Source organism: Dicentrarchus labrax, unplaced genomic scaffold, assembly GCF_905237075.1.
Source record: "Dicentrarchus labrax unplaced genomic scaffold, dlabrax2021, whole genome shotgun sequence".
Lineage (NCBI taxonomy): Eukaryota > Metazoa > Chordata > Actinopteri > Moronidae > Dicentrarchus > Dicentrarchus labrax.
The window spans coordinates 350,279-364,903 of NW_026136711.1; the positions used below are offsets into that span (position 1 = coordinate 350,279).

Consider the following 14,625-nt stretch of genomic DNA (forward strand, 5'->3'; position numbering starts at 1 on the left):
TATATATATATACAGTATATATATATAAATATAAATATATATATTTGATCTGTATTTACTGATAAAGCAGGCACAGCTGTGCGGTTCCCATCAAGAACCAGACGGACAGAAACCAAACTGACATCATATTCTGTGTTTAATACTGAAACACATCTGCTTCTCCTGAAGTACAAGAAGGGAAGCATCTTTGCTTTATATATATATATATATATATATATATATATATATATATATATATATAAATATATATATTCCTTTGGATTTCTAAAAATAATGATTTATAAACATTACCTACTTAAATGAATCTAACTTGTTGTGTCTCACTGTAAGATTTTATTTTTGATAATTAAAAAAAATTAGATGAGCTGAGCTGCCTGAATGGAAACACAGTCGACTGTGAGCCAATAAGAAAGTCTGGTTATTATTTCCTGCTGACCTCTGACCCCCCAAACTCTCCCAGTCGCTGGAGGACAGCTACAACTGCAGGTTGAGTGTTTAAATCTCTCCCTATTGTCCTGCCACCATCTGCCCCACCCTCACCCATCTCTGCAGGAAGCACCACACACACACACACACACACACACACACACACACACAAACACACACACACACAGTATCTGACACTGTCATTAATCAGCTGCAGCTCTCACTGTGTGTGATTGGACTGTACGTCTGTACGTCTGTACCTCTGTCCCTTTGTACGTCTGTGCCTCTGTACCTCTGTCCCCTCCGACCCCCTCTGTCCTCTGTACGTCTGTACCTCTGTACGTTGTACCTCTGTCCCTTTGTACGTCTGTGCCTCTGTACCTCTGTCCCTTTGTACGTCTGTACCTCTGTCCCTCTGTACGTCTGTACGTCTGTACGCCTGTACGTCTGTACCTCTGTACGTCTGTACCTCTGTCCCTTTGTACGTCTGTACCTCTGTCCCTTTCTTGTACGTCTGTACGTCTGTACCTCTGTACCTCTGTACGTCTGTACCTCTGTACCTCTGTACATCTGTCCCTCTGTACGTCTGTACGTCTGTACGTCTGTACGTCTGTACCTCTGTCCCTTTGTACGTCTGTACCTCTGTACGTCTGTACCTCTGTCCCTTTGTACGTCTGTACCTCTGTCCCTCTGTACGTCTGTACGTCTGTACCTCTGTACATCTGTACCTCTGTACGTCTGTATGTCTGTACGTCTGTACCTCTGTACCTCTGTACATCTATCCCTTACGTCTGTACGTCTGTACCTCTGTACGTCTGTACGTCTGGATGTGTTCACACTCACTGAAGGAAAACCTGGAAATCGATTAAAATGACCAAACATCCTGAAAATGATCTGTGATGTCCTGGAAGGTTTTTATTGTATTCAAACCTGTAAAACTAGTCTGCAGGTTTGAGAGGATGAATCTTCTGTAAAATCAATTCTACTTAATTTTAGCGTATGGGCTGTTGCAGACGAGGAAAACTGTAGTAAAGTTGGTGAATTAAGCAAATTAACGTGGCGTGTGCCATAAACAGTGACCTCCGACCACTGCGGTTCAATGTGTGGATACTCAGGCTGTTGGTGGTTCCCAACCTGAGGGCCAGGACCCCCACTAAGGGTCACTAAAGCTTCATAGGGGGTCGTAAGGCCTTCTTGATTTTGAGGGTAAGACAATATGTAGGCTTTATACCTCAGCATTTCCTTCGTTTCTGTGAGCAAAACTAAATGATAGTTATTTTACAGCATAAATTATTATAAATATAAACTCTAAGGACCTTAACACAGTCTGTATTCACAGAGACTAAAGGAAGTCTATTAAGTCTGTATGATTGTAAAAACAAACATTATATAGACAAAGATTTCTTTGTTCCTGATGCAATAAAAACCATCTCAAATAAAAATGCTCAAAATGAATTTAATTGTAATAATTACACAAACTTCCTGAAGTGGTTGTGTCCACTGTTTGGGTTCATCAAGTTTAATATGAAACAATATGATATAAAACATCCATAACAGTAAGTCAGTTTACTCAATGATAGAAAAGGTCCTGAAGGGGCGCCCGGATAGCTCAGTGGGTAGAGCTGGCAACCCATGTACTGAGGCTGAGTCCTTGCTGCAGCAGCCCAGGGTTCAAATCCGACCTGCAGCCCTTCGCTGCATGTCACCCCCTCTCTCTCTGCCCCCCTTCCTGTCTTCCTTCAGCTTTCACTATAATAAAGGCAATAAAAGCCCCAAAAATATACTTAAAAAAAAAAGAAAAGGTCCTGAAGGAAAAAGGTTGGAACCAGTAAAAAAACTCTCTACAGGTCAAAGTCCTGCAGTTCTAAGGAATATAAATATAATATAATATAAATATAATATAGTTTAAATTCAGACGTTCTGTGATGTCGGTGTTTATAAGTTTGAGCTTTAGGAAGGTGTGTGTGTGTGTTTTGTGTTAAACTGAGCTGATTATCTGCATTACGAGCTGCAGCAGAGACCTCGGAGGAACCAAAGAGTCCCAGCTGACAGTGAACTATCCACACAAACACACACACACACACACACACACACACACGTCAGATAATCAATATACGTTGGTTAGAGAAAGTCAGGGATGATGCCGATGTGTTTAAGCAGATTACACGTTGTTGGACAGCAGGTCGATCAGCGGACCCCCGCTCCTGTCTATCTGACGGGGGGTTAAACGGCTGCCGTTAGCTCAGACACACCGCAGTCCAACCTTCTTCTAGTCTCTTTTATGGTTTCAGGTTATTTTTATTCATATTAGTTTTTACGTTGCGTTTTACCGATCGCCTGTCAATAATCTATTAATTGTGTCATATCCCCTTTGTGCCTGCGTCAGCGTTGTGGTTGTCTGCCAGAAGCTGTCATACATTGACTGTTTATCCAGACTGAAGCCACATTGTTACCATCCACTGTTTAGATCTCGCAACAACTCTCACAATCCCACGCTGCTTCACCACCTCATCACACTTCCTGTTTTCTTACTTTCAGGATGTGAGAGACCCCCTAGTGGCAGAAACTACACTGTACATGAGTAAAATGTAACTTACAAAAAAACGTCAGAGTCCCGGGTTAAAATTGGACTTTCTTGCTCTTTATGCTGCCGTCACTTTTAAAATAAAGATCCTCGTTCTCTCCAGTCTCTCTGCCTCCCTTTATGTCTCCATCTTCACTCTGTTACATCAGAAATCTTCGTCTTGTTCAGAGCCATCTACCCTCTTCTTCCTCTCTCTGGCCTCTCGTTGCATTTTAAATATGCTTCTTTAAGCTATAAAAATCTCATCTGCTTCCACGCACAGCGGCGTGTCCAATAAACTGTAAGTGCCACGCTGCTGCATTTCGCTCCCTATTTTTATATGCAAAATAATCAGTTCGACTTTATTTATACAGCCCAAAATCACAACCCACACACCAATGAAATCCCTGCTCTCTCATTGGGAGACGATATGTGATGGTTGTCAGGGTCTGTGTCTATCAAGGTTTTATGTGTATATTCAAATAACATAGCTTGGTGAGGTTATATTTGTTAATATGATGCCAAAATAAATCATAAGATGATGTTTTTAAAGTCCAGATAAAATTAAAAATGTCTTTTTAACTCTTTCAGATCACATCCTAAGTCATACATTCTATAGAATTTATGCCAAATAAAAAAAGTCAATTTATTTCTATTTTTACATCAAAATCCAATAAGTTTTTCTTCATGTAAAACAAAATGTGAGGCAAACTTTATCTGTACAAAAACACAACTTTATCACTAGAGAATATTGTCTGGTTTTCCCTCTGACGAGCTGCTGTACCTGCCGTCCAGAACTGGACCAGGACCGAACACAACCTCCAAAACAGACAGAGGACAGTTTTCAACCAAACCAGACGTTTCTGTCTAGTTTGAAGTGTTTCATGATTAAAATAACTGTTTTTCTGAATGGAGTCTGGTTGGCTGTAGTGCCCCCTGTTTGGGTATATAACCTTTAAGCTGACTGTCATCCAGCGTCTCCTGCAGCTCCTCACTGGTGGTCAGCATGGATAATAAAATAAAGTTTATAAAGCTCTGTTACTTCCATCCTGCCAGGTAGGACTGGTTTACTGCTCTGAGATGTTTGATAAATGTGAGTCCAGGTGTTTGTCCTCCCAGGGGTTCCATTAAAATGATCTGAATGCACATTTACTCTTTCACTGTGCACACTGATTAACAAATGACTCAGAACAATCCTGCTGCTAACATTTCCATATTTCCATTTAGACGCTCAAAAAACAGTTTAAACAACAAAGAAAACCCAAAGAGGCGGCAGACGTACAGTGAAACACTGTGTGCAGAGATGAATAAGTCTGTGATTTATGGGAGGCAGCTGCACAGCTGGGCCCCGAACAACAGGTCATGTTCCTAACGTTGGCAGTAATATTAAACACAACCTGGGAGCAACGGGCAGCAGCTGCACCCCAAATACACTGTCTGTATGTGTGTGTGGTCTGTTCCTGTACGGTGGCCCTGAAAGCTCAACACACTTCAGAAAACATACGCAGACAAAACACAATGATGAAAAGAACTTTAGTTACTTCAGAAAATGTGTCCAACATTAAACAGATAGTTCAGGTACAGATAGTTCACCTGGGAGAACAGGCACCTAACGTACACCTGCAGGGGTCATTGGTTCGAATCCGACCCCCTCTCTCTGCCCCCTTCCTGTCTATCTTCAGCTGTTATATCTAATAAAGGAAAAAAAGCCCCCAAAAAATATTTAAAAAACATGAAGCAACCTGATGACGAGGAGCAGCTCCTGACTGCAGTTTAACGTTGTTTTTGTTTTTATGTGACTGTCCGACTGATAGAAAGTGTAGACTGAGACTCTGAAAATCCACTAATGGTGCAGTCGACTATAAGGCGGCAGCAGTGTGAACAGCTACACTGACTGACACGGCCGAAATGAAGAGGGAGCGTTTAAAATGTTTTTCTCCTCTGCTTCGCGTCTGTTTAACCCACTTTTAATTGTTGTATCGTGCAGTTTATCCAAACTAAATACACACCCAGAGGTTTATATAGATGATCTCAGCAAGCAGCGGAAATACAATAAGGACAACACTGATTTTTTTCAGGATTTTTGGTCATTTTAATCAATTTCCAGGTGTTTCCATGACTGGAAAACTAGTCTGTAAATGTCCAGGTTTATCAGGACGCGTGGACAGTGAGAAAGAGTGGGAGTCATAAAACATGAGAGAGGAGATGACAGGAAGTAGGAAGTGTTGACAAGCGAGGAGGAGGAGGCGGGTAGAGAACACAAACATTAATGGATGCCATAAAGTGCATGCTGCATGAAGAAATGATATTAGAATTGCAAATATTGTCCTCCCCTCTGAGAGGATCTACCTGGGAACCTCACAGTTAAATCAGGCCGGACGGCGGCAGTTTAAACCTTAATGACGAGAACAAGTCTCTGCTGCCCGACCTTGGCAGTTTGCATTCGGAGACGTACGACTCTCCCGGCAGATGAGATATTTTGTGGGTTGAAGAAAACACTTTTCCTCTGCTGATTTATTCATGAAGAAGATCACAGTGGATTCAGTCTTTACATCTCTGCGCATGAGAGAACCACAACGCTGGAGCAGCACCACAGTGTACAAGAGCTCTCCATTAAAACAGCACTACAGCTAACACAGCTCTCACCCTGCAGAGCACAAACACTTCTCATACATGATGTCTGTCTGTCACTGCAGTCTGAAAGCACACATAAATAAAAAGACAGCCTCAATATTCATGAAGTGGTTGTTGTTTGTTTGCTCTCGTTTTAAAGTTTTCCCTCAAGTGCAAACTGATGTGACAGGAAAAGACAAAGCAGGAAACAGGAATGTTGTTAGAAGGTTGGACTCGTAAGATCACAAAATCACAAAATAATGCATTTTGTTAGGCTTGTGTCCAAACATACAGCAGCATAACCACTAGTTATGGAACATTATGGAATGGATCCCTACAGAGATAGACCTTTAGTTTAACCACAAACAGCCGTAATATCACTATCACTCTCCACTAGACCCCAGAGACAAAAACACTAATTTTACCTTCAGATCATTGTAACTTCATTCAAAGTGGACAGAAACCAAATAAATAATGTTGTAAATTTATAAAGAGAATAGCTGCTTGCTGATATATTAATGATTTAAATATCTTGTGTCTAAAACCTTTAAATTATTTAAAAACCTTGTTTCTGTGGAGGAAACACCAACACTCAGGATGTGATCCTCACGCAAAGTTTTTAATCTTTTTGCCCCAAAAAACCCTGATTTTCTAATCTAAAGTTTAATGTCTGACTACCACTTCAACATAATACTCTAAAAAAAACTTTTCTTCAGAAAATGTTGATCTGAGGGAGGATTTTGTGTCATGGCTGCATGAGGCAGATATCTCACCTTCCCATTGTACCACTGATGCTGTGTGTCAACTCTCAGAGCTAAATCCTGAAAAGAGTCGTTGCATTCACACAATATACCTCTGTTACATTTAGATACAGCAAATCCCCTTTCAGGCTAAAGCAAACAGCTTTTATCAATATGAGAATGGGAGCCTGTTGAGGCTAATCCCTCTGCTTTATTTGATATTACAAACCCTGCACGCAGAGGTGGGCGGCCGGCTGCGCGTTCGACTTTAAAAGTAGATTTTTGTGCAGCAAATAAGGTGTAGAGAAGTTTGTGTGAGGATTAAGAAATAAAAATGTTTGAGGCACTTATCTGAGATGAAACACGCTGTACGTATTCTGATTAAAAGACAGCAGATATTGTTGCCTGCACGTGATTCAGATATTCAATAAGAGCAGAGACACATAAATAAAGCTCAACGCCTTTAACTGGAGGCTGTAGACACTGAAGCTGCTGTACCTCAGTAAACCTCTTCCACACAGATCACTGGGCTCAGATCAGAGACCACTCTTTCTTTACCTCCACTTCAGCCACATTCAGCTAATTTTAAGCCTTTCATTGGTACGTGTGCAGATATACGACCTAAATAATTCACTGTAATTGTGTGATTGCTGCTCGCAGTGACACACCTGGTCCACAAGGGCCCCACAGTGCTATACATATTAAAGTCCACATGAAACAGGAAGCACAGAGCTAATATGTAGCTGTAGCGGTCCTATAACCTGACTCTGCCAGACTGGCACTGAATACAGCATCTGATGCTGACGAAGGACAGTTTGACAACAGGGAATAAAGTACTGAGGAGTTTTTTGCCTGTTTTGGCTCCTGACACCTCTGGTCTACATTCGTTAGCTGCATGAGCTAACTAGCTAACAGCATCTAACATTACTGTTGGCGACAGTTAGCTTCTTTCAGCAACAAGTCCATCTGGAAACTCCATAAATCACCTCGGTACCGCTGTCTTTAAACTGGCCTCCTGAACACACCGACAGCCCCTCCCTCTCCCTCCCTCCCTCCCTCCTCTCCCTCCCTCCTCTCCCATCCCTCCTCACCCTCCCTCCTCTCCCTCCCTCCTCACCCAGTGCCTCCTCACCCTCCTCTCCCTCCCTCCTCACCCATTGCCTTCGGTGCATCAGTCCAACCCTCTCACTCTGAGTCTTCTCTCTCTTCATGCCTGCTCTGCTCTCGGCCTGTCTGCCAGTGTGTGTGTATTGTGTATATACATTGTGTGTGTGTGTGTATGTGTGTGTATTATGTGTGTATTACGTGTGTGTGTGTGTGTGTGTGTGTATGTGCAGCAGTTTCACATTTGTATTCTGCTCGTCTTGGACCAGGTAGGTAATGACAAGCAGCAAAGGCCAGAATTTCACTGCTCCACTCAGCTGGTTGACGTCAACACACACACACACACACACACAATATATATATATATATATATATATACACACACACAAACACAAATACACACACACACACACACACACACTGTACAAACACAAACTCTGTTTTCTTTCTCTCTGACTTCCTGTTACATCTGTTCTATCTGTTCTATGTGTATATTATATGTGTGTATATTATATATGTGTATATTATATATGTGTATATTATATTGCAGTATATATTGATCCAGCAGAGTCCACTAATAGAACCGTTACAGCTGCTGATTCAGTGCTATTAGCTGCTGGCTAGTCGCTCTTTAACTGCCTGTTTTTACAGTAAAACACGAGGAAGCTAACAGCTCTCTGCTTCCTGTTTCCTGTGGACTTATTTGAACCCAAACATGATGGTTTTCTGACTCTAAACCAGAAGTTCTGTTGCCTTTAATGGAACCGAACTGCGACAGTTTCACAGCATTAACCGTGTGTTAAAAAGGAGACGCTAACCGGTACCTTGGTTTGAAACCTTATGAAAGCATTCACAGTAAATTACAGATTGTACAGTTAATAAAGACGTCTTTTGTTGTTGTGTGTGAAATATGACTTTATTGATTGATTTTGGACGCTAACGTCAGAACGATGCAGCCTCGAATTGGCTCTCAGTCTGCGGCTCCTGCAGCGCTGGAGGAAAACGCCTCGGAGCCAAACCACCTCTCACATATATATACCTCTCTGTTGTCTCCTCTGTTTCATCCTCTCCTTTTTCCTCCCACCACAGATCACGCTGTGCTTTTCTTCCCCTTTCTCCCCAGCCTCCCAATTTACCACACTGCAGATCGCTCTGTACTTTCTGGCTTTATCCGCACAGATCTGTTCTCCTGCTCTCCGCCGGCTGCTGCACAGGCTTTATCATCCTCTTCCATTACCCATCCTCACTGTAACAGAAATCACCTCCATCCTATTTATGTGAACATTCAGAAACACATTTTATTTTCCTCCATCTTCCTGCAGTTTAGTGAGGAGAATATTGTTTTTAATCCGTAATAATGTGATTATTATTTCAGTGTGTTGGACTGTTTGGAAACCGTCTATAATGCATTATGAACATTGTGTCTACAGACTTTATATTTAATCACCTTTAAGTTGTCTTAACTGTGTAACGGAGGCTGTGTTCGATCCCGGTCCAGCTGCTGAGCCCGGTTGTGTCACAATTAGCGGTTAGCTACTTTAGCTAAAGCTATCTGTCAATCACAGAGAGTTGAAACTGAGCAGCTGGAGGACGAGTGCAGGACGAGTCATCAAATACTTTTATCGATTATCAGGAAACTCTAAAATACCATTAAGAACACCTGAAGATACCTAAAACAGGACTTCCTGTCCCTGTTGGACAGATACTGGAGCAGCGTGGTTGCAGGCGTAGGACAGTATGGGATCAGGACTTGGTATTGGCCGTATTATCAATATTAAATGACTTGGATTGATCAGGACGTTAGCGTATAGGTAAAACAGTGGAGGACCTGATGACAGTCGATGATTTAACACAGAAATAAAACACATTAGAAGCAATACAAATCTTTTTCTATCTGGATGCTGATAATAAAAGTTTGCTGATGAACTGTCGGAGCACTGACAGCAGTTCAGAGGTCGGGAGCTTATCAGCTGCCTCCGTGGCCCGAAGCGGTTTAGGTGGACAAGTGTATCCCTGTGGACAGGACACCAGTTTACCCCAATCCATCTCTTTAATGCTGAGTGCCCAGCAGAGAGGCTTAGTCCTTCCAGAGACTCTGCCAAAGATCAAACCCCAGAGCCGGACGCTGTCACCTGGACCGCCGATAACACAAATATCCTCCTCAGGGAAGCCTCTTAATCTCTGCCCGCGGCCGGTTTACAGCTCTATACCGACACTTCAGTCACTGCGAGGTATCAGACGGATATTTGTACTTAATCAAAATGCTGTTTAAATTCTGCTGCTTACGGTCACTGCTTCCAGAAATGTGTGTCGACCTGATTCAGTGTCTGACAGATTTTTACAGTTTGCGGCGGAAAAACTTTCATTGACACGCGATGCATTCAATGACCGAAACGTTCAAATGTAATGGTTTTTCTCACTCAGACGTCTGTGTATCTGTCCGTTTGATACAGAGCTGCAGTGAGGATGTATGGTTGAGGCATCGTTCTGGTTTCTTCACAAACAGCCAATGAGATTGTACCATTGGATTTCTGATTATTGCAGAAAATAATGTCTGTGGAGAACAATAATTTATGATTTGTTCAGTAAGATAATCTTCACTAATAAACACGTTTATGATCTTTGAAGTGTAAATCAAGGTTCATGAAAACACCTAGAAATGTAATAAAATGACCCAAAAATCCTGGAAATGTATTTTATCAGCTCACTCAGATCGCCTACATAAAGCTGTGGAACTTTGTATTAATGAATGTATGTTTATGCTTTTCCTCATCTTCTGTCATTAGTTTGAAACTCGAGGTGTTAAATAATGAGGTGAATGTAAGCTCAGAATCAGACGTTTCCAACCTTTGCTCCACTTTACGTGACCATTCTGCGTCAGTCTTCATTATCTGATTCAGACAAAGCACGACTGAGCATGCTCAGTCTGTGTAACGGTACGTTTATTTACCTCAGAGGTCCAAAGTTGGAAAAGCAAGTCAGGTTAGCCGTTAGCCACTGTTAGCGATACCAGCTGATAACAGCATTACGCTGTGTTTTGCTCATACAAATGTTCACAGACAGAAGTTGGACATTACTGTGTTTAATGAGTCCAACAAACTTAATATTATTACAGCTTCACTTCACTGACGTCTGAAGCAGCCATCTTGGATTTTGAGGTTGGGCCAACCTTTTACAGAGTTTACTGATGGACATTTACTTGTATTTTTACATTTATTTACTTTACTAGTGGTGGACGGCTAAGTTAGCTGCACTGCTAACCAGCTAACAGCAGCTACATTTAGCAGCTAAAGTAGCTAACGATACTTATCTAAGGCTATGTTTTGAGGATGTAATGATACACTCAACTCACATTCAATAGAATATTTTTTTAGACAAAGTTACAGCGCGATCAATACATATTTTCATAGCGTAACATGAGTTAACGTTAGCATTAATCCAGTCAATTTTTAAGAGCAGATTTAAGACATTTTAAATTCATATAATTGAATTTTAGTCTTTATAACATGCCCTGAATACATTCATGTAAAGACTGCTGAAAGAATTTGCGGTTTCTTCCTAATAAAATAAAATAGGTTATCTGTGGACACAAACCAGTTCAACAGAGCTCACTTAATCATTATTCACCCCCGCATTACCTTAAAGCTTATTAACAGCAGACACTCATTTCATTCAGTTTCCATAAAGTCGTGATAAGATGTAAAGGTCACGCAATTAAAGTAAGAACCTTCCAAACTTTCCTAACAAGTCTCCTGTAACTTTCCTCAACATTGTGACTGAATTCAGTTTCATTGTGTCTGATAAAAAACCAAAAACAACAGCGACATTAAACTTCATTCCTGCAGGTGTAAAACTGAACAAGAACATCCGACTTTGTCATTTCTGTGTCGTTTCACTGCAACCTGAGTTTCATATTAAAGCTTTCATCGACAGGAACGATGCAGAAAAGCTCAGCGTGGATTTCTGCTGTATTGTAATTTGTTGGCGATTTGTAATTGCAGCTTTATTCTCTTGTGATGGTTTTATTATTTATTTTAGAATGATATTTTATGATAAAGTTCACTGACTGTAAAGCTGTAAATTCCTTCACTGAATTCTGAATGATCAAATGGAAAACAGGCTTTACAAAACATTTAATATTGAACAGTGCAGATTTCAGATCAGTTCCCAATAAAGAGGAATCTGTTTCTGACTTCATTACTGTGTGCGAGTGTATAGATGTTCGAATGCCACTTTTGATGGTAGAGCACAATTAACGCCACTCTTTGATGGTGCCATTTTACATTGTTTGTGAGTTCCCCACTGAACATGAACAGTTGTAACCATCATCCATTCATCCATCCTGCAGTTCATCATCTACATATCTTCCACTCATTCATGCGTTGGCTCTTACCTTCTCTGCAGATTGCGCCGTGCCAAAGAAGATAGGTATAAAAGCCAGCCAGACGATGCAGGTGGTGTACATGGTGAACCCGATGGGTTTGGCCTCGTTAAAATTCTCCGGGACCCCGCGGGTCTTTATGGCGTAAACAGTACACGTCACCATCAACAGGATACTGTAACCCAACGAACAGATAATCTGAAGATCTGTGATGTCACATTTCAACACCCCTCGCGCTAGATCCGGGTTGAAGGTCTTCTGCTCGTCGTAGTCGATGATGGTGTTGGGCGGATCCACCACAAACCAGATGAACACCCCCAGCAGCTGGACTGAGATGAGGCTGGAGGTGATCGCCAGCTGTGAGGTGGGGCTGATCAGCCGGGGAGCCGTCACCGACTTCTTCCCCTGCTCGAAGATCCGGTAGATGCGGTTGGTTTTGGTGAGCAGCGCGGCGTAGCTGATGCACATACCCAGACCCAGGAAGATCCTCCTGAACGAGCACACGCCGACATCTGGCTTGGCGATCATGAGGAACGTGATGATGTAACATAAAAATATCCCAGTGAGGAGGACATAGCTCAGCTCCCTGCCGGACGCTCGGACAATCGGCGTATCGTTGTAGCGGATGAACGTAGCCATGACGAAGATTGTGGCGATGATCCCCAGCATTGCCAGGAAAACCGGGATCACTGCCCAGGGCGAGTGCCACTCCAGTTTGATGATGGGTATGGGCTGGCACACCGTGCGGTTGGCGTTGGGCCTCATGTTGTAGGAGCAGAGCTTGCAGCTGAACTCGTCGAACTGGTACTGGTAGCCATCGCAGGGCTCGCAGTGCCAGCAGCACGGCATGCCCTTCACCACCTTCTTCCTCTCGCCGGTTTTACAGGGAAGGCTGCACACGGAGCTGGGAATGTCCTGCTCCCCTCGAGGCCACTGCATGTCCTCGATCTACAGAGAGAGCACGAGAGACAGCAGTTAGAAAACATCTTCATCTCAGGGAATAATTCAGGGAATGTAGTGAAATTAGCAAAGTCTGACGTCCACTGACGACTTGTTTTTAGCAGTGTGGCTAAAGGTATAGCAACTTGTGATTCAGACTGAAATATCTCAACTACTATTGGACAGATGTGGTTCAGACATTCATGTTCGTCTGACTTTATCTAGTGCCATCATCAGGTCAACAATTTAATGTGTCTAATACTTGAAAAATACCTCTTTTTAAGAAATCGATTTCCAGGACACTCTGTGTTAACTTGCTTTTGTGGCTAACTTGGCAAAAAAAAATTCTCAAAACATAACATAGGTTTTGCCACAGCATAGACGATAGTAAACATTTACAGAATATTTTGTCTTTTTAATCAATTTCCAGGCGTTTCCATGACTGGAAGACTAGTGAATTTCAATCAGGCACTCAGCTCTACTTTTGTTTATTAGCAAATGTTAGCATGCTAACACACTAAACCAAGTATTTAAACATCGTTTAATGTGTTTAATGTATTTAAATTTCAAATTTTGAAATATAGTTTCTGTCATTTTAGGTCGTTCTTCTCACGCTGATGTTTGTTAAAGTGTTTATTTTAATTATCAGTTTGGTTTTATTTTGATTAATAAGTTGATTAATAACCACAGCGGCAGAGTCAACGACAAAATGCAGAACATTTACATACAATGTATTAATTCTACCAATAACCTTAAAATCAATCACAATCAGCCCACTGGGAGTGGAAATATTTACACTTCTGGTTTAAACGTCCATTTTTTTTATTTTAAAAATGTCAGAAATGGATTCAGCATCCTCAGTAACCCACAACCACCTTGATTGTCCCAATCAGCCAATCGGCTGCTGAGATACTGTCCATATAGCTGATTATTAATGGTAATGATTCTAATTGTCCAACATATGCAGGTTAGCGTCAGTCAGTGTAACTGCTGGAGACCCAGACTGAACATTTCTAACAGAAAACTCTGGTACTGAACAGTTCTGGTTCACAGTGTTTTAAGGAAAAGATCTACGTCTGTAAAATGATCTAAAAGGAAAGTGTTTCCTGTGTGTCTCATACACTGTAAAGCTTCACTGCGCAGTGAAAGTAAGTAATGGCATCGTGAGATATGGACTCTCTCAGTCTCAGATTTATAGCTCAGATTTTATCTTCCGGCTGCTGTTAAACAAGCGCTTTGCTTTGGCTCCGGCGGCTTCCTAAAGCAAAAGGTCTCATTGATTTGACAGCTTGACTGCTGTTAATGAGTAATGAATACTCTATTAGTGCAACATCAATATGGATAAATTCCACCTCAGTTATCTGCACTCAGCACTACAGGTGGCGTTCAGTGACCTCAGGGACTGTGGTTTATCTACATTTTATTAACGTCCTGTAATCTAATGTGGAATGTAACTCGGTACATTTACCCAAATCTGAGCTACTTTACTTAAGAAATACATTTTCTGTACACACAAGATTTTACATACAAACCGGTTGTAACAGTACGAGGTTGTAATGTCCCTAAAAATATCACAATATTAAAGTGTAAAATAAATCTGTTTTACAATTTATCACAAAATATCCTGTGAATTAACATATCTAATTTAAAATGTGAAAAATCTGTAACTGCATATTTAAAGACAATTTTCTTTTTTTCCACATATAAAGAATAAATTACATTTGCTGGCGCTTTGAATCCCATTTCAACATCCGGTCTGAGTCACTGTGTAACTCATCTGTTCTACAGAGCTTGTTTCTCACAGGTAAAAAAATCTGTGAGTTTACAGATTGTTTCTGTATTTTAATATACAATACATT

General features: G+C 41.4%; 1 protein-coding gene and 1 pseudogene across 2 annotated transcripts in view; one reads left to right on the forward strand and one right to left on the reverse strand.

The window, feature by feature from the left end:
* The window catches only part of LOC127372007 (nuclear factor 7, ovary-like), a 423,840-nt pseudogene that overhangs the window by 121,202 nt on the left and 288,013 nt on the right, over positions 1-14,625 (forward strand).
* The window catches only part of LOC127371986 (metabotropic glutamate receptor 7), a 231,587-nt gene that overhangs the window by 19,091 nt on the left and 197,871 nt on the right, over positions 1-14,625 (reverse strand). For both annotated transcript variants that reach the window (XM_051415292.1, XM_051415291.1), the window contains exon 8: positions 11,840-12,775. In XM_051415292.1, coding sequence (XP_051271252.1) covers positions 11,840-12,775 — 936 coding nt within the window. The remainder of the gene's footprint in view (positions 1-11,839; positions 12,776-14,625) is intronic.